Raw genomic sequence first — 20,676 nt, 5'->3', positions numbered from 1 at the left:
ATTTTATGACATGTATACATGTACATATGTGTATGTATATGTTCATATTTAGGCACACCACAAATACCACTTACAATCAGATCTTAAATATCAACATAATAGTCTGGAATTGTCCTACAAATACAGAACAGATGACAATTTTAAAAAAATCATTTCTATTTGTCCTTTGAGTACCATTGTGAATATGCTTTCAAGAATGGGTTTGCCTGATGTTCAGAGATTCCAGTTGAAGAATCATAATGAAACCACAACAAGGGGGTATAACTTAAGAGGAGCTGGAAACCATCCAACTTTTGAGTCTTGACCCCATCCCAAGCCTTTCCATAACCTGAGGTTGTGTGGAATATACAGGTTCCTTGGTCAGTTGCTAGCCTGAAGATTCATTTGGATCATTGCCTGAGAATGTTTACATTCTTCCACCTTTAGCCTCCTGCCTGTCCCTATCCTGTGGGCTGTAAGGGACAAATATTTACCGAGTACCTTCTTTGTGCTAGGAACTATGCTGGCATAATGATGAAGGAGACAGAGTACATTGGAGATATAATGTACATTTTCATTAGAAAATGTCCCACCTTTTTGGAACCTGCAGTCTAATGGAAGGACAGGCAACTTAACAAGACTTTATCATACAATGCAATGAGTGCTCTGATGATGAGGAGAAGTTAGCCCAAGGAGTATATGTGTTGGGAGTAGAAAAGATGTTAAAGAATGTGTCAGGCCTGGGTATATCACGTGAGCTGTACAGAGGGCTGGAGGTGGGAGAGAACATGGTACATTGCAAAAACTAAAAGAAGTTTTGTGTACTTGAAATGTAATAAGCTGGAGACAGAGTCTGGACCAGATGGAGAAGACTCTTTGTAAGCCATTTAAAACTGTTAGCATGCGTATTAGTTACCTGTCCCTGTGTAAAAATTACGCCCAACTTTAGCAGCTTAAGTGTCTCTTATCTCACACAGGTTTTCTGAGAGTCAGGAATCAAGGAGCTGCTTATCTGGGTGCTTCTGACTCATGGTCTCTTAAGAGGTTATAGTCAAACTGTTGGCTGGGACTGTAGTCATCTGAAAGCTTGACCCGGGCTTGAAGATCTGCTCCTAACTCCTCACTTATGGGATTGCTGGTAGGAGGCCTCAGTTTCTCATCACCTGGGCCTCCCCATAGGGCTGCTCATGACATGGTGGCTGACTTTCCCCAGAATAAGTGATCCAAGAGAGAATAACCAAGATGGAAACCATAGTGTCTTTTATCATCTAATCTTGGAAGTAACATACCATCACTTCTATTATATTCTGTTATCACACAGACCAACCTGGGAACGGTTGGGAGACAACTACACAGGGGTTATGAATACGAAGAGGTGAGGATCATTGGGGGCTATCTTGTAGACGGGCTATCACAGCATGTATTTCTTTTAATTTAACCTAGATATATTCTACTTCCTGGACCTGCAGATTTATGTTCATTTGTAGAAGTTTTACAACCATTATCTCTTCAAAAGCACGTCTCCTTTATTCTCTCTATTTCTTTGTTCTGGGATTCTACAATTAGAAATTTGTTAGATCTTTTATTTTCCATGCCCCTTAGCTCATATGTCTCCTTGTCTCTCAAAAAATTCTGGGCAGTTTTTTTAGTGTCCCACTATTGTGGGACATCCAAGAGGAAATGTCCAACAGAATGTTGGATGTACAAAGCTAAAGCTAAGGAGGGACAGTAAATATATACTTGAGAGTCATCATCAGCATATAGTTAGAAACTGAGGCAGTTGCCCAGGGAGAATATGTAGGAAAAGCAAAGAGCCAAGTCCCAAATCCTGAAGCACATCGATATATGAGGCTCACAGGAAATGGAGAAGGTGTGAGCAGGGAAATGGGAAAGAACGCTGTCATGGAATGGGAAGGAGGGCTTCTGAGAGGGGATTCATCAGCAGTGTCCATCGTTGTCAAAGGGCCAAAGAAGCTAATTCTAAAAATTGCACGTTGGATTTTACAAAGTAAGGTCATTAATGATTTTGGTAAGGACAGTTTCAAAGGCAAGGTTAAGGGCAGAAGCTTGAGGAGTGAGAAGGAGGTAAGGAAATGAACTGTGAAAATAGACAACTCTTTCAAGAAGTTTGGTATTGAAAGGAAAGAGAGAGGTGGCGATATCAGAAAGGAATGTGGAATTGAAGAAAGTTCTAATTTTTAAAATAGGCGAGAACCTAACCTGTTGAGTGACAGGTTCATAGGGAGACCTTATCAGGGAGAATGGACCAGACTTTGTAAGGATTGACTGTGGAGATGAGGATGCCATGATGCCTCTCATTTTGTTGTCACCCATACCCCCTTTACTGGTTCGTTCTTTCTACCTTCGGATACACTTAAATCTTCTCCTTTAATTGTCTGCCATCTTTTCCAGATACCTCGTTTCACTTCTTCCTTTTATAGCCAAATTCCTTTAAATATGATTAATAATCACAACTCCCATTTCTGCCCTTTCCCCTCCTTCATTAAATTATTTCCGTGCTGGCTTCTCTCACAAACACTATTCTTCTCTCTAAGGACACAGGAGATTTCATTCTATCCAAATCCAGTAGTCTTATCTCAGTTCTCATCTTCCCAGAACCGTGAACTTGAGACCATTGATTACTCTCTTTTCTGTCAATATGAATGACACTGAACTTGTTGCCAATTCTTTATCCATTTTTTAAATGTTTATTTCCTTCAAGCCCTTATCTGAGTTTGTAATTATTTAATTATTTACTGAGTTATTTTTTTGTTTACTGTACAGTAACTCTATGCCAGCAAGACCATGCAATATATTTTATTCACCAGTGCATTTCAAGCATTAGTGTGGCATATAACAGATGCTCAGGATATGTTCATCAAATTAATGAAAATGACAGGGTCAAACAAGATTTTCTCCATGGCGCTTTCTAGCTTTCTTTATTCCTGTTTCTCACCTTTCTCTGTTTCTTCCATCTTTGTCCTCTGTCCTCTCACAGGAGGTACTTTTCCAGAAAGCTCAGACCTCAGTCTTTGGCTGCTGCTTTAGAGCACTTAGCCAGAGAGGCCGTCCACTTCTCCCGCTTAACTGAGGCCTTAATTCAGACAACTCCTGGGTATGCATCTCCTGTCCTGATCCATTTCTGAATCTTAGATTTTTAGAAATACTGTTCCAATTTACATTGCTACAGTTTTCTTAAAATCTTACTAATTTACTGGGTAAAAATAGCATCTTGTTTTCATTTGCTGTATAGAATGGATTGTTTTCTATTCGTTTATTGGCACTTTGTCCTTTTTTTGTGAATTGTTTGTGTTCTTTGTCCATTTACTGTTGAGATCTTATAGTTTTTGTTTTCTGTTTCTGAACTTTATAAATGTCAGTGTCATAAACGTTTAAATCCATTTAGCGACCTCAGTTTATAAACAAGGAAATTCAGACTCAGAGAGATGAAGTGACTTATCCAGGGCCATGTAGTGAGTTAGCACCAGAGATGTAATGAGAATCCAGGTCTCTTGGGGCAGTGTTCTTTCTTGGTTAGCAGACTGCCATTGTGCCCTGAATCCCAGCCATATGTGCCTTAATTTTACTGGACCATCTCTATGGGTTCTGCCATCTGCTCAAGCTCACCTCTTTTAAATCAGAATTTAGTGCCTTGTGTACTTCAAATGGGAGTTTTCTCCTAGTATTTTCATTTTAGTCAGTGTTTGCTCTGACATAAACTCTTTAGGTGCAAATGTCCAGCAGTCAGTTGGAGATGTAGGACTGAAGCTCAGATGAGAGACCTAGACTAAAAATATGTATTTGGAAGACATTCGCCTGGAAGCATTTGCTTAAAATTACTTAAGTGGATGAATTCTCTGAGTAAAAGAAAAGATTAAAGGGCTGAAGGATTGAGCTGGGGAGAATATCCGTGGCAGGGAAATGGGAAGAGGAAGAGGAGCCGGTGAAGAGGCAAGAGTGTAATTAGAGAGAGGAAGAGAACCAGGGCTGTGCAGTGACATGCGGGCTAAGGAGGAGAGTGGGTTTTTGTTTTGTTTTGTTTTGTTTTTTGCGGTACGCGGGCCTCTCACTGCTGTGGCCTCTCCCGTTGCGGAGCACAGGCTCCGGACGCACAGGCTCAGCGGCCATGGCTCACGGGCCCAGCCGCTCCGCGGCATGTGGGATCTTCCTGGAGCAGGGCACGAGCCCGCGTCCCCTGCATCGGCAGGTGGACTCTCAACCACTGCGCCACCAGGGAAGCCCAAGGAGAGTGTTTTGAGAGGCAGGGGAAGTGAGTAACCTCACTGTTCTCAAGTGGTCTGGGAAGTTGAGGGCCAGCTGGGCAAAAGCCTTTGGATCTGGCACCTAATGGGGCCTCTGTGACTGAATACCTTTATTATAAAGGAAACCAGTGGGTGGGGGTATTGAGTAAATGACTGATGAGGCAGTGGAGTTAGACCTTGCACTCAACCTGGTAGGCAGGCATGCCCCACTTCTGCAATACTGTAGGTATAAATATTCTGGGAGAAGTTTTAAGCCCATCATATTGATCTGATTTTCATTTATAATTGATTAACAACAAAAAACCTTGTACTTACAAAGTGCTTTCACATCTACGACTTCATTTGATCCATATAACAATTCTATAAGGTAAATATTATTATTTCCTCATTTTACAAATGAGAACACTGATTTCCTCATTTTACAAATGAGAACACTGAGGCTTAGAGAGTTTAAAGTAACTTGCCCCAGGTCGGGAAACCAAATAATAAGCGACAAAGCTAAGGTGGACTTATGCCATGTCATGCCACCTCCTGAAACCCAAAGATGCACCTTTGTCCACGGCAAGCTCTTACTTGTCCTTTAAGACCCAGATGAAACATAATCGTCTTGGTGAAGCAAAAAATGTTTGTTGAATGAATAAATGAGTTAGTGAGTGAGTGAATGAATGGGTATGTGATTTGACTTGCCCAAGTTCATGGGATAAGTTAGTGGCAAGGAACTTTCAAATGGCCTTCTGTTCTTAAGTTGTCCCATAGATTCAGCAATCCTGAACTGCTGATAAGCTCCTGTATTCATTATCTATGAATAGTGCCATAACAAATTGCCAGAAAATTAGTGGTTTAAAAAACACAGATTTATTATCTTACATTTCTATAGGTTAGAAGTTCAGTACAGGTCTCAGTGAGCTAAAATCAAGGTGTTGGCAGGGCTACATTCCTTTCAGGAGACTCTAGGGGAGAATCTGTTTCCTTGCCTTTTCCAGTTTCTAGAAGCCACCTGCATTCTGTGGCTTGTGATTCTCTTCCTCCATCTCCAGAGCTGGCAATGGTGGGTCGAATTCTTTTCACACCTCGTCTCTCTAACCCACTCTTCTGTCTCTTGTGCCTTTAAGGACTCATGTGATTAGATTGGGCTCGCCTAGGTAATCCAGGCTCATCTCTCCATCTCGGGGTCCTTAACCTGAATCACATCTGCAAAGTCCCTTTTTCCATGTAAGGTAACATATTCAGAGGTTCTGAGGATTAGGGCATGGATGTCTTTGGGGACTCTTATTTTGCCTACCACAGCCCTCCAATTACTCTGTGCTCTTTCAGCTTCTATGCTCTTATTCACTCTACTGCTTGTCAAGACTCAGGACGAGAATTACCTCTTTCATGGTATTCCCTGGCCTGTTTGCCAGCCAAATTGACTCCTCTGTCCTTTTGGCCCTCCCTCGGTTTCCCCCTTCAATACTATCTTAGGACCTGTAACACTTTGGTGCACTGTTTTTGTTTAAGTGTCTTCTCCTGTGCTTAGACCTACCTGGAGCTCCTTGAGTAAAGGGCTGTGTCTTGTTCAACATTCTATCTCAAGGTCTAGCACAGGGCCTGGTACTTACTAAGTATTTGATAATGTTTGTTAAATGAGCAAAAGACCGCTTCCTGCAGGGAATTTGTCTTAATGTGCTGGGATGCAGAAGCCCTGTACTCTTAAACCCAGGGGACTTGACCTAGATCATAAGACCAGCCAGTGGCACTGCTTGCTTTAACATAAACTTCATGGAGCAAATAATGACTTTTTGCAGATCATTAACTTCCTCGATATTGTAGCTACTGACCAACTTGTGACCTTGGGGAAAGGTCATGGAGCCTCATTTTTTCCATCTGAATCAAGAGGAGGTAGGACTGTATGATCACTGGAGGCAACAGTATAGGGTTAATACTTGAGCTCTGCAGCCAAACTGCCTGCATTTGAAACTTGGCCCTGCTTCTTACTTGCCGTGTCCTGCACAAGTTTCTTAACCTCTTAGTTCCTTAGTTCTTTACCTGTTAAACGGGGAATCATTATAGCACCTACCTCATAGGGTTGTTCTGAGAATTCACTGACTTAAATGTAAAGCATTCAGTGCAGTGGCTAACTGTCATTATTGTTATCATGAAATTCCCTTTTTCATTTAAAGTTTGTCATTCGGTCTTGTTTTTTATAGAAGAGGGTTCCCTAGGCCTCCTCTCTCCTCTTTTCCTGCCCCAGACTCAGTGCCTTCCCTGCTGTTACTCTTCCTTCTGTCACCCTCTTGCTTGCAAAGCTTGCATCCCCCAGGTCTCCTCATAGCCCCTGCCCTTCTTGGGGTGGTTTCCCTGGTGCTGGGAGAGCCTCCTGACCAGTCTAGGTGGGGCTCCTGTGGGAGTATCTGTGAGGTGTACTGCTCCCTGCAGGCCAAGAGCAGTGATTCCTTTGCCCTGGCCTGAGAGTCGAAGACTTCTGCCCTTTGGCTTTTCTGATTTAGGAATATCAAGAAGGTGAACAACATTATCTCAACAGAACTTTATTGGACACTCTCTGTGTGCCAGTCCCTAATAACAGAGAAGGACAGGGTGTTGGGGTGTTAAGTATGCAGGCTCTGGGGTCAGGCTGCTGTGCTCAGATCCTGGCTTCCATGCTTACTAGCCATGAAGCCCTGGGCAAGTTGCTTGGCTGAGCTTCTTTGTAAAAAGAGATATAATAATAGTATTTACTTCATCGTGTAATTATAAAAAATTAAATGATATAATTCCTATAAAATCTGGAGTAGTAAGCAGGAAGGGTTCTTAGCAATGGGTAAGAATTAGAAACTTTTCATTCAATTCTTTACAGTATAGTTCCATTATTTTGTTTGCAATTGTGTGATTTTCCCAATCAACTACATCCATATTCAAATGTTAGTCCAAAGCCAATTTGAAAGCCAAATGTGAACTTTTTTTTCTTTGTAATATAACTGTTTGATTCAGTTCAGCAAACATTTCTTGATTGTTTTGTGGTAAGGCACTATGCTGGGAGCTGGGAATGTATCTTGGAGTAAGGAGTAAGGTATGGGGTTCTGCACCCAAGATGTTTACATCAAGTTTAGAGGGAAAAGTGGGCATTTAAACCTTCTAGGCAGAGGGAGCAGTGTGAGCTAAGTACAGAAATGTAAGAAGGCCAGACAGCCTGACCCTATCAAGGACACACAAACTGCTTTCTATGGCTAGAACTTAGCACCTGGAGGCCAAAGGGGTAGGAGGGCTGGGACTGAGGAGAGGAAGGAAAGAGAGAGATGTGGTGAGAGGTATGGCCAAAGAGGTTCCAGGTCATCGAGGGCTTGAATCTATACTTAGAAATTAATTTGAGGACAGAGGAGAGAGCCATTGAAGGGCTTCTGGTAAGGGAATGATGTGATCAAATTGTGTTTTTAAAAGGTTAATTTGACTTTAATATAGAGGATGAATTGGAGAAGGCCACTCTGGGGACAAAGATTGATTAGTAAGTCATTGCAGTAGACCTGTGGAGAGGTGATGAGGACCTGAATCAGGGCAGCAGGGAGAATAAAGAGGGACGTGAGGAAAAGGAAAAGATGCAAGAAATGTTAAGGAGCCTAGGGACTTCCCTGGCGGTCCACTGGTTAAGGCTTCGTCTTCCAATGCAGGGGGAGCATTGATCCCTGGTGGGGGAGCTAAGATCCCACATGCCTTGGGGCCAAAAAACCAAAACATGAAACAGAAGCAATATTGTAGCAAAGTCAATAAAGACTTTAAAAATGGTCCACATCAAAAAAAAAAATCTTAAAAAAAAATGTTAAGGAGCCTAAAATAATGGGTGAATGCTAGTATCATGTGTGACAAGAAATACAGGAGGAGGGACTGAGGGGGATAATAATGAGTTCCATTTTCCATTTTAGAAATGTTGAGCTAGAGATGCTTGCAAAATAAGCAGGTAGAGATGTCCAGTAGGGGACTGGATATTTGTGCTCAGTGAGAGCCTTTAGGCTAGAGATATGTATTTGGGAGTCATCTGCTTGCAGATGGTAGTTGGACCACAGGAGTGGGTAAGATTACTCAGGGAAAACAGGTGAAGAAAGAAGAGAAGAGGCCAAGGACAATGTCCCAGCTGGGGTTCACAGGTAATTAAAGGTTGGGCAAGGCGTGTACAGCCAGCAGAAGAGATGGAGAAGGAAGAGGAGAATCAGTAACACGTGATATCTCAAAAAGCAATGGAAGAGAATATTTCAGAAGGAAAAAGGCAGCAGTGTCAGATGCCACAGAGGTATCAAGTAATGTCACAATGGAAAAGGTCCATTGGATTTGACAAAAAGAAGGACTGTCTGTGGGACTTGTGCATCTTCATTTCTTGTATATAAAGGTGGATCAATGGTGCCTGTCTTGGGGAGAGAAAAGGATAAGGTGGGGAACACATGAAGGGAAGGATCTCTATTCCAAAGAAACCTGAATGCACTTCTAGTATAGCATATCCCGTGCTGTTAGGATTGCTTACAGGTTGAGCCAGCGCATGAGATTGTGAGCTGAACTGCATAGATACATACAGTCCCACTGCTCAGAGGAGGCCCTTGTTAATAATTTCATTATAAATTCTTTTAGACTCTTTTTCTCTGTGTATAAACAAATATATGTGTTTATTTATATATACATACACAAATGTAATTTTAAAAATAAATATTGGCTTATACTGTGCATGCTTTTCTGAGAACCTGAGTAAAGTAATCATCTTTCCATGTTACTACACGTAGAGCTATTGCAGTCTTTTTTTCCTGTATTTTTTTTTTTTTTTTGCGGTATGTGGGCCTCTCACCGCTGTGGCCTCTCCCGTTGTGGAGCAGAGGCTCCAGACACGCAGACTCAGCAGCCATGGCTCACGGGCCCAGCCTCTCCGCGGCATGTGGGATCTTCCCGGACCAGGGCATGAACCCCTGTTCCCTGCATCAGCAGGCGGACTCTCAACCACTGCGTCACCAGGGAAGCCCGCTATTGCAGTCTTTAATGGCTGCCAAGTATTCATTGTTTGAATGGACTATAATTCATTTAACAAATTGGACCCTTAATGGTGAGCTTGTAGGTTGTTTTTAACTTTTTGCTGCTGTACACAGTACTGTAATGAATATTTTTATAATAAATCTTCTTTGCACACTTTGGCAGGGTGAGTTTAGGTTAAATTCCAGGGACTGTGTCTCATTCATGTCTGTATCCTCAGCACCAGGCCTTAAGTAGGTGCTCTGTAAAAGTATTAAAATGCCCTGAATTTAGGTCTTTGAGGTCCTGCAGTGTCTCATTTACCTTTGTGTTTTTACCATCCACAACAGTGACCAACAGCACAAAAAATTGTTTTCTGAATGAATCTCAAGGATATGGAGAACTCCAGCCAGAAAAGGAAAGTGTTGAGTAGTGACTTCAGCTTTAAGTGACATGTGTTTCAGAAGCACCTCACTAAGCATCACTAGCTAGGAAGCACCTTGAGATATTTCTAATGAGGGCTCTGCATTCCTCCCCTTCGCCGTCCTCCTTGTGATGAGTGTTGATGTACTTCTTTCCCTGGTCAGTAGAAAGACTAGATAAAAATTCCTGGGAGATAATGGGATAGAGAGAAGTTAAAGAATCTTGTCTTCCCTTCAAAGTTACTTCCAGGATGCTCTTCACAGAACCTTTAAAGCAGGGACAGTTTCTTGTTCAGCCCTGTATGACTAGTACCTAGCGTACCTAGTACAAAGAGTAGGCCTCAGTCGACATGTGAGGAGTAAATAAATCAAGCAAGTGTTGAGCTATGCAGTTGGTGTGATCTGAGAAATTTTCTAAATGTTTTGACCATTTTCCCAAAATTGAATTCTTTTCCATTTCCTTTTGTTCATTGATGCCTCTTTTATTATATATTAATTTTTATATACAATAGGGTTTGTCCCTGAGCTTAATTAATTAATTATGGCCGCATTGGGTCTTCATTGCTGCGCATGGGCTTTCTCTAGTTGTGGCAGTCAGGGACTGCTGTTCGTTGCAGTGTGCAGCCTTCTCATTGCAGTGGCTTCTCTTGTTGTAGAGCATGGGCTCTAGGCATGCAGGCTTCCGTAGTTGTGGCACATCGGCTCAGTAGTTGTGGTGCACGGGCTTGGTTGCTCTGTGGCATGTGGGATCTTCCCGGACCAGGGCTCAAACCCGTGTCCCCTGCATTGGCAGGTGGATTCTTAATCACTGTACCACCAGGGAAGTCCCCTGAGCTTCACTTTTTATTCCACAGATCTATCCATCTGTTGTTTTGGTGCCAGTCCATATAATTTTAGTTGCTTTATAATATGTTCCAATAGCATATAAGGCTAGTTATACCTCATAATACATAAGAGTATTTTATGCTATTACCCATTTGTTTTTCTAAAATAAGTCTAAAGCTATTTGGATGTATTCTAATAAAAGCAGCCTACTAAGATTTTTTTTATTGTAATTCCATTAAATCTACAAATTAATTTCTATATTGACATCTCTGTACTGGTCTTTCCATCATATAATATGGTGTATTTTCCCCTTTCATTCAAATTTTCTGTTATATATTTTAGTAAAAACATATGTATTTCCTCATCTGGGTTTCTCATTCCCCAACATTTACCAAACACCCACTGTCCCGACCCCCTCTCCTGCCCCTGTTTTCTGCTGGAGATACAAAGATAAACGTGTCACAGCTCTTGCCCTCAAGGCGCTCTCTTCGATCAGATCAGATAATTACAACTAATTATAATAGTTATTGTGATGAACAGGAGCATGAGGTGCTAAGGAAGCACAGAGGAGAGGTACCAGCCAAGACTGGGGGTTATTATATTAAGGAAGACTTCCTGGAGAAGGGGACTCCTGAACTGAGTCTTAAAGGCAGAATGTAAGTTAACCAGATGAAGAGAGAAGAAGGAATATTCCAGGCAGACAAAATGCTCATTGGAGTATACGTTCAAAAGTAAAGAGGTGAGAAAAATATTGAAGTGTCTTAGGAGCTGCAAGTAGCTAGAGTATCAGATGACAGTGGGGTAATGGCTGGAAGTGAAGCTAGAAGGTAGATGGGAAGGTGGCAGATAGTGAAGGTACTTGTGTGACTAGATAAGAATTTGGATATAGGATTGAAAGATTTAAGTGGTGGAGTGTAATGGTCAGATTAATGTTTGAAAAAATATCCCTGAAAGAGAAACTAATAAAGGGCACTCTGGCTGCAGTGTGGAAGGTGGCATTAAGGGTTCCAGACTTTGGCTGAGAGGCCAGTCAGGCTGCTGGAGTCATCTGGAAGGCGACATGCCCTAAGGCAAGGTCAGTGGTGATGGGGATGGAGTTTAAGAGTGGTTCCAGAGCTATTAAGGAGATAGGGCTTCCCTGGTGGCGCAGTGGTTGAGAGTCTGCCTGCCGATGCAGGGGACATAAGTTCGTGCCCCGGTCCGGGAAGATCCCACATGCCGCGGAGTGGCTGGGCCCGTGAGCCATGGCCGCTGAGCCTGCGCGTCCGGAACCTGTGCTCCTGTGCTCTGCAACGGGAGAGGCCACAACAGTGAGAGGCCCACGTACCAAAAAAAAAAAAAAAAAAAAGGAGATAGGCACATACACAAACAGCACATGGGCATGCAACCCCCTCTTGTTAATGAGTTGCTAAGTGGTTTATGGTTTTTACTAGTTTAAGCATGATTTTCCCCCTATTATACTGACTGTTTATTGCTGACATAAAAAAGCTATCGGTTTTTTTTTTAAGTATATCTATCTTATATTCTAATACTTTTTGAACTTTAATTCTAAATGTTTACTTGATTTCTTTGGCTTTTCTATGTGTTTATTTTTATCTAAGTACTTTTGCGTATGATATTTTTTGACCCTTTCCTCTTTTTCCATTTTTATTATGAAAATCTCAAACATTCACAAAAATAAAGAGAATAGTACAAACCCCCATAGGCCTTTCACCTACATTCAGTAACTATTAAGGTTTGGTCGCATTCACTTTATCTTTCCCTTTTTTGTGTTTTTGTGCTGTTACTGAAGTATTTTAAAGCAGAATCTCAGACCTTTTGTCATTTCAGCTCTACATACTTCAGTATGCATCTCTAAAAAATATGGATGTTTTCTTACATAGCCACAGTGCCATCATCATGCTCAACAAAATCGACAATAATTCTTTGATATAACTTAATAACCAGTGTATATTCGTATTTCTTGTTTATCTCAAAATATATTTTAATTGGTTTATTCCAGTCAGGATTTGGATCACACATCACATTTGATAGTTTGGACTCAAAAGACTCTTTTAATCTTTAGCAATCCATAACCTTACTCCCTTTTTTTAAAAGTGCCATTGATGATTGAATGTTGTCCTGTAGAATATCCCACATTCTAGATTTGTTTCTTACGCTATAATTTAACTTATTCCTCTGTCTCTCGTATTTTCTATAAACTGGAGGTTAGCTTTGAATGACTAGTGACTAGGGTTATGGTTCATCTTTTCTTTGGGAGGAGGGTGCAAGACTACTTCATAGGTAGGGCTGTGAAGCGCTACCTCTGTCTGATAGCGCCACTCTTAGGGATGCTCAGATTGATCAGTAGAGATGATGACACCTCATCTTTCCATTGTACATTTCCCCATCAACTTTTCATTGACTGATTTCATCCGCTGTTGATTGTCACCTGAATGAATTATTTCATCATGGGCCACAAAATTTTTTTAAATTCTGTCAATTTTATCACATTTATTAGCTGAATAAAGAACATTCTGTCAATAACTAGGACTGTTTGGTTGTCCTGAAATATAATATGTACTGAAAAGACAAGATAAATGCTTAATTCATTTTCTTTTATTGCAATTTTTGGATTAAGGAGTTGGTACCTTAGGTGTTCCATTTTAAGTATGTGTTGATCGTGCTTCTGTTTTATGACTTATTTCATTGGCTAGCCCAGTGATTCTCCCCCAGTGATTATCTTGTTATCTCAGCCTTTGAGAAACAGGTCTTCATTTGCACAAGAGCCTTTACATCCTTAGGTGTGTGAATGACTTGCTAAGTGCCACACATTAGTCCTTCCAGTTCTGTACCTTTCAGAAGAATACAGAACAACCTTTTCTTTGGTTTCTGTTCTCTTGTTCCAGGTCACACTGTGAACAAGATGCGTCAACACTCAGATTCAGAAGTGGCTTGTCTTGCCAGAGAAGTTTACACTGAGTGGAGAACTTTCATTGAAAAACACGAGGATAGACCTTCTATAGAAGTCCGAAGTGATTCCAAAACCGAGACATTTAGGAAAAACGCCCAGAAATTACTCTCGGAAGCCTTGGAATTGGAGGTAATGTCCTGGTTGGAATGTGATGACTAGGTACTCTGGGTTAAATGACCTTCATATTTTCATAATGAACTTTCATAGTCTTAAGTGCTATGGCTTTATTCTAACTTTTTTTTTTTTAAAGATTCTGGATTTGTAAACATTCTGGGGGACAGTATTGTATAAAGAGTACAGGCTTTGGAATTAGCAAGACATGAATTAAAACCCTGGCCCTAGTATGTGCTGGTTGTGACACCTTAGGCAAATCTCTGAACATTTCAGAGACTTGATTTTTTATCCGTGAAATGAAGATTATAATTCCTACTACCTAAGATTATTGGAAAGATTAAATGAACCGTATATAGAAAAGAATAAGACAGTGCCTGGTGGTTAGAAGTCACTTAATGAATGTTGGTTCCTTCCCATTTAAAATTCTTACCCTAACAAATACTATATGATATCACTTATATATGGAATCAAAATATGACACAAATGAACTTATTTACAGAACAGAAACAGACCCACAGACACAGAAAACAAACTTATGGTTACCAAAGGGGAAAGGGGTTAGGGGAGGGATAATTAGAAGTTTGGGATTAGCAGATAAAAACTACTATATACAAAATAAATAAACAGCGAGGTCCTACTGTATAGCACAGGGAACTATATTCAATATCCTGTAATAAACTATAATGGAAAAGAATATGAAAAAGAATATATATATATATATATATATATAATTGAATCAGTTTTCTGTACAGCAGAAACTAACACAGCATTGTAAATCAACTCTACTTCAATAAAAATAAATAAATAAAATTCTTTCCCTTTCCACTGAAGCAAAAATTCTGAGATGGACTCTGTTACGGAATATCAATGGCAAAATACATAGCTGTCTTTTGAAAAGACTATAGTCCATTTTCGGTCGGCACTCATACCTCTAGTTCTAATGCATATAGTCAATTGCACAATCCCTATCATCTTCATGACCAACAGTTAGAATGGTGTTAGTGGTTTGAGGTACACATGCTGGAAGAAGGATTTTTGCTCATTAGCAATAGTATTAATCATCATCAAATAAATCTTATAGGTCAATTAATATTCTGGAAAAATCAGACATATAACATCCATATTTTTTCCTCTTCTCAGGGTATCCCTAATAATGTATCCTTAAAGAATAACAATATTATTAACAAAAGAAGCAATTCAAAAGTCTGATTTAAATACCTGATCTGTCACTGCATTCTCTGAAAAAATATTTTAACCTTTCTATCTCTATTATGTATCCACAAAAGAAAGGCAAAGGGGCTTGTGGTATATTATTTACTTTTTAAAAATAAAGTTTGGGGTTTTTTAATACAAACTTATGATAGAAAATGAAAAAATATGGAAAGGAAAAATAAGATCACCATTGAACCTACCATCCAGACATAGTCTTGTTAACATTTTGGTGCATTTCCTGTTTGGTAAATTATTGTAGCTCTTTCTTTCTTTCTTTCTTTCTTTTTTTTTAATAAATTTATTTATATTTTTGGCTGCGCATGGGCTTTCTCTAGTTGCAGTGAGCGGGGACTACTCTTCGTTTCAGTGCGCGGGCTTCTCATTGTGGTGGCTTCTCCTGTTGCGGAGCATGGGCTCTAGGCACGCGGGCTTCAGTAGTTGTGGCACGTGGGCTCAGTAGTTGTGGCTCGCAGGCTTTAGAGTGCCGGCTCAGTAGTTGTGGCTCACGGGCTTAGTTGCTCCGTGGCATGTGGGATCTTCCCGGACCAGGGCTCGAACCCGTGTCCCCTGCATCGGCAGGCGGATTCTTAACCACTAAGTCCCTGTAGCTCTTTCAATGAATACTGGGCGAGTTATGATTATCCCAGACTTATTAAGAGCCAATTATGTACCAGCTGTTCCATAAGATATTTTTATTGATTATTTAAATAACATTGCAGAAAATTGACAATTATTCACATTTATGTTGTATTTTTAATCTTGATCAATATCAGTTAGTGTCATTTTGTATATACTTTTCTATATATTTCTATTCTTATATTTATAATTTTTAATGTCTATTTGATGATTCAGTGAATTAATATACTGTAAGTTTGCTTAACTTTTCCTAAGGAAATATTAATATGAATATTAAGCCCTTGGAAGAGAGAAAAAAAGTATGAAGGTTGTAAGTCTAATTTTCTGGAGTATCGATTAGCCAACAAGACTCGCTATTTGATGTTTTAAAAGAAGTTTATTTTTAAAATAAACCAAAATTATTGCAGAAACATAGAGTGTGGGTATATAATATGTAGTTAATGTGGTGGTAAATACCAGTTCCCTGTGGTATCTTTTTAAGTAAATGATAATAATGAAGCTATGCTTGTAAGGATTAATGAGCAGTTTGCCTGCTATATTAAACTCAATAATAATTATCCTTTTAGTTTATCCATTAATTATCCTTTAACTGGCACATCAAGTGGTAAGCACTCAAGTGTTACAAAGCAAAGTTAAAAAAGTGATACATTCGTTAGTGCTTTCCAGTGTAATTGGAAGAAATATCAGATTAAGCATAGTTGAATGGTTTTGTTCCCAAAGAGTAAATTTTAAAAATTAAAAGTGTGCATCTTAGCCATCTTCCTTGGCCGAAGAAAATCAATCTGTTTTCCCTGCATCAACAACATTTTATAGTATTTTTTTTATCAGTTTGGTATGTCAGAAAATATAAATACAAACACTTTTTACATAAAGTTAACTCTTAGCACCCATCATCATCTGAAACATTTTCATATTAGGGCAAATCAGTGAACTGTCTAATCCAGTATCTGGTCTTTGACAGTAACCAATGTTGAGTGCATTCAAATCAGACATCAGATCTCCATAAATGTACTTTATCAGGCAGTAGTAAACCATTGGATAGGTTATTGGCCCAATAACTAAAAAGCTTTTGCAGTTTGATCTTAGCATGTGTTTTTTCAAATCCACTCATTACATTTTTATAGAAAATAATGTTTCTATGTTATTTGTTTGGTCTTATCCTTTAGTAGTGAAAGCCACAGATAAAGAATATACACACACAGCCCAAAAGTGCATCTCTTTATTACTCTACACATCTTGCTTTCCAGATTCATGGATTGTTTCCTTGTTCTTGGAATAAAGGAATAGATGAATAAAAACTCCATTGTTGAGACCCACACTCCATTCCCCTTTACTTTCTCCCTTCCAGATCTTCTTTGTTCTTCCCTGTCTTTTAGATCTTTCCTCATATGAACGTCCCCTGTGGTGTCATTCTCTTACTTCCCCTTCCTCATTATCCACTCTCCTTCCTACCTCACGGCCTGTGATCATTTTCCTATTATGTCATTTTAAAAAAATGAATCTGATTCTCAAAGTGAGCCTGTTATCGTTAAGAGTTATGAAACACTGGCTGGTTGGCCCAGTTGGTTGTCAGATGGTGCTAATGAGATCCAGGTCAGGGGTACATCCCCATATGGGACTGTTAGTTTTTTCTTTGTTTAATGGCCTCAGACTGTACCTCTAGCTTTGACCAGCTCTTTAATAAATGTATTCAAGTGGTCAAAGAGGAGTGTGGGTGTATATGTACAAATCCAATCATGCTATTGGGAAACTCATACAAAGTTTGCTTCTAGTGGATATTCAGTTCACCAAATGTTTAGTTCTACTACTACTAGTGCCAGAGGAGAATGCAAACATGAATGAGTTGCAGTGCATATCCTAAGAAAGCTTACTGTCTCCTGACTAAGAGCCTGTAAATGACTGACTAAATACGAGGCAGGATGAAATATGTCTGAAATAGTGTTACTAGCAAGTGGTATAAACACACAAAGGACAGAACAATGAAATCTGATGGGGAAATCTGGGAAGGTTTCATGAAAAAGACAGCACTTGAACTGGCCTTTGTAAGAGTGGTTGGATTTTGCTAACTAGAAAATACATATAAAATAGAAACATATTTCATATGCTATGTATAGGATGTTACTAAAAGAGCAGAAAAGGAGGGAGGTATACATGGGGAAAGAGCATATTCATTTCACAAATATTTACTGAGCACTTAATATGTGCCAGTACCTATGCTATTAGGCATGGGGAATTTAGAAGTGGATCCAAAATGGTACCAGCCCTGGAGGGGCTCACAGTCTCTGAGGGAAGTAGGCAAATGAATAGTCACAATACAGTGTGGGAAGTTCTGCACTTAAGGTATACACATGAAGAAGAGCTTCTTCCCTTGTTTTTTTTTTTTTTTTTTTTTTTTTTTTTTTTTTTTTTTTTTTCTTGCGTTATGCGGGCCTCTCACCGTCGCAGCCTCTCCCATTTGCGGAGCACAGGCTCCGGACGCGCAGGCCCAGCGGCCATGGCTCCCGGGCCCAGCCGCTCCGCGGCACGCGGGATCCTCCCGAAACGGGGCACGAACCCGCGTCCCCTGCATCGGCAGGCGGACTCTCAAGCACTGCGCCACCAGGGAAGCCCTTCCCTTGTTTTTAAAGAGCTTAACAGTTGTGGCAGACGTCACTAATTGATTATGGCACCATTTCTTCTGAGTCCAGAATCCTTGACAAAAGACAGCTCTGGGTGGATGTGTTTTATATCTTCACCCAGCTATTGCCAGTTTGTCCAGGACTGGACAACTGAATAACACATACTCAACTCACAGGTACAAATAGATAAGGAAGGCAAATCAGATTCTCTGGCTCTGGGAAATTGAACTAGGAAATACCAAGAAGGAACCGTGGGAGTTTTGAAACAGAAGAGATATTGGAGGAGTTATGAGGAAGCAGAAGCTATGGGTAGAGATGTGTAGAATAGGGGGAGAGAATAAGGCAGTTAGAATTGATAGTCAGTAAGGCAAATGGAGAGGAGCAAAAACATTTGAAAAAGAGACCAGGCAAATCATGAGAGACACAGAGAAAGGATATGGTCTGTAAATAAATCCCTAGGTTTCTTACAGCATTCTTGTTCCCATTCATACACATGTATCTCATAGTAAAACCCCTTTTTCTCAAGGTCTCAGTAAGACTCTGGTTCTTTCACCCAAAAGGGCTTACCTAAATTACTAGATTAGGACCCATTGGGAAGGACTCTCAACTTGGGTAGGTTTGGATTATCCAAAGGCAGTTATAAGGTAGGCATTCTTCACTTTGTTCAATGAACATGTTATACACAAGGATGCATGATGAATCATTTTCCCTTATGATTTACTTTTTTTTTTTTTAAATAGAATCTACCAGACTATTTATTTATTTATTTATTTATTTATATTTTTTGGCTGTGTTGGGTCTTTGTTTCTGTGCGAGGGCTTTCTCTAGTTGTGGAGAGCGGGGGCCACTCTTCATCGCGGTGCGCGGGCCTCTTCACTATCGTGGCCTCTCTTGTTGCGGAGCACAGGCTCCAGACGCACAGGTACAGCAGCTGTGGCCCACGGGCCTAGTAGCTCCACGGCATGTGGGATCCTCCCAGACCAGGGCTCGAACCCATGTCCCCTGCATTAGCAGGCAGATTCTCAACCACTGCGCCACCAGGGAAGCCCTACATTTTAATATTACAAATGTTTTTCTTCATTTCTTCATTCCGATTGGCCTTCATTTAACAAGAAGCATGCATGAGAATTGCTAACTACTTGCTTCTTATTCCCATCACATTGCTGGTATAGCACCTATCCTGCTGCCCCTTGGTTTTCTGTGTACATGCCTCTCCTTTCTAGGCTGTGACTTCTTAGAGGGTAGGGGGTCAGGTGTTTTCTGCTTGGGTATCTCTAATACCTAGATCAGACCATACTCAGAGTATTGACTTAATAACTATTTGCTGAATGAAGTATGAATAAGTATCCAGTTCTGTGAATTTCAAGGCACTCTCAAGGTTCTTTTTTATATATACTACAGTCTGATGGAATGGCCATGACTTATTTTTGCAAATGTACACATACCCTTCTTCCCCTAACAACCACTCCCCTCAAAAAAAGAAAATTTTTTTAAAAAAAGCCTTTTTTCTTGCCTGTCATATTAAGTGAACCTCTAAACAGTCAGTGACTAACCATCCTCACACTGGGACGAGGAACCCTCATTGGGGTGAGGAGCCTCTTTTGCAAATGTTGCTGGACAAATGCTGGGCAGACGGCCAGCCGCCCTTATAGCCTTGTAAGGTAGTCTGGTACCCGGGCTGCCTCAGGCTGGGGGCTAGTTCAGTGCCCACCCAGGAGGCCATGGAAAGCTCGAGGAGTCTGGGTTCTGGAGAGCCATGGCACCTCGTCCACTCACTCCAGCACCAGCCTTGGAGATAATCAGTCAGTCATCAGGACCCTAAACTTCCCTGAACACCTTTTGCCTGTTACACCTAGGCAGATATCTGTACCTGGATATTCATTCTCTCTCTCCCTTTCTCTTTCTCTCTCTCTCTCAGTCCTGTTCTGTTCCCTGCATGGTCCTCATTTCTTCCAGGTTTCTTTATTATATTCATTTTGGTCTGCTGGTCTCTCTCTTTTGTTAGGACACTTATAAAATGTCCAGTGATCCTTTTTTTATTTTGGTGCATTTTTTCCTTAAACTTTTCCTTTTTAAAATATAAGTATAGGGCTTCCCTGGTGGCGCAGTGGTTGAGTCTGCCTGCCGATGCAGGGGACATGGGTTCGTGCCCCGGTTCAGGAGGATCCCATGTGTCGCGGAGTGGCTGGGCCCGTGAGCCATGGCCGCTGAGCCTGCGCATCCGGAGCCTGTGCTCCGCAACGGGAGAGGCCACAACAGTGAGAGGCCCGCGTACCGCAAAAAAAATAAATAAAAATAAAAATAATAAAATAAAATATAAGTATAGTACATATATGGAAAAGCACACAAAAGGTATATGTACAGCTCACTGAATTCATCACCAAGCAAGTGCCCACCTCACCTGGCCTGATCCTTCTCGTTCTCCAGGTCTCATGTCAAATGCCATTCCCTCCTGAGGCCAGGAGCTGCCCTCCTGGGTCGGGTCCCTTTGCTGTAGCTCTGTGCCCCAGAACTCGCTCCTATCCTCTTTCCCAGCCCTCAGTACACTTGCAGTCCCTGCTTGTATCTGTCTCCAGCCAACCCGTGCTCCCTGTGGAGTCAAGAGCTGTGTTGACCTTGTTCACTGCTCTTTCCTCAGCCCAGGCACATAGTGCTGAGTAAGTATTTGAATGTGTGGTAGGGTAAGGAGGGAAAGA

At 40.8% G+C, this 20,676-nt stretch overlaps 1 protein-coding gene across 1 annotated transcript in view; it reads left to right on the top strand.

The window, feature by feature from the left end:
- TCEANC2 (transcription elongation factor A N-terminal and central domain containing 2) overlaps window positions 1-20,676 on the top strand; it is a 37,730-nt gene that overhangs the window by 14,767 nt on the left and 2,287 nt on the right. Inside the window, exon 4 of the mRNA XM_007471155.1 lies at window positions 13,336-13,529. Within this exon, the coding sequence (XP_007471217.1) occupies window positions 13,336-13,529 (194 nt within the window). The remainder of the gene's footprint in view (window positions 1-13,335; window positions 13,530-20,676) is intronic.

Source organism: Lipotes vexillifer, unplaced genomic scaffold (assembly GCF_000442215.2).
Source record: "Lipotes vexillifer unplaced genomic scaffold, Lipotes_vexillifer_v1.1 scaffold1003, whole genome shotgun sequence".
Taxonomy (NCBI): Eukaryota; Metazoa; Chordata; class Mammalia; order Artiodactyla; family Lipotidae; genus Lipotes; species Lipotes vexillifer.
This window is presented reverse-complemented; position numbering and strand designations above follow the sequence as displayed.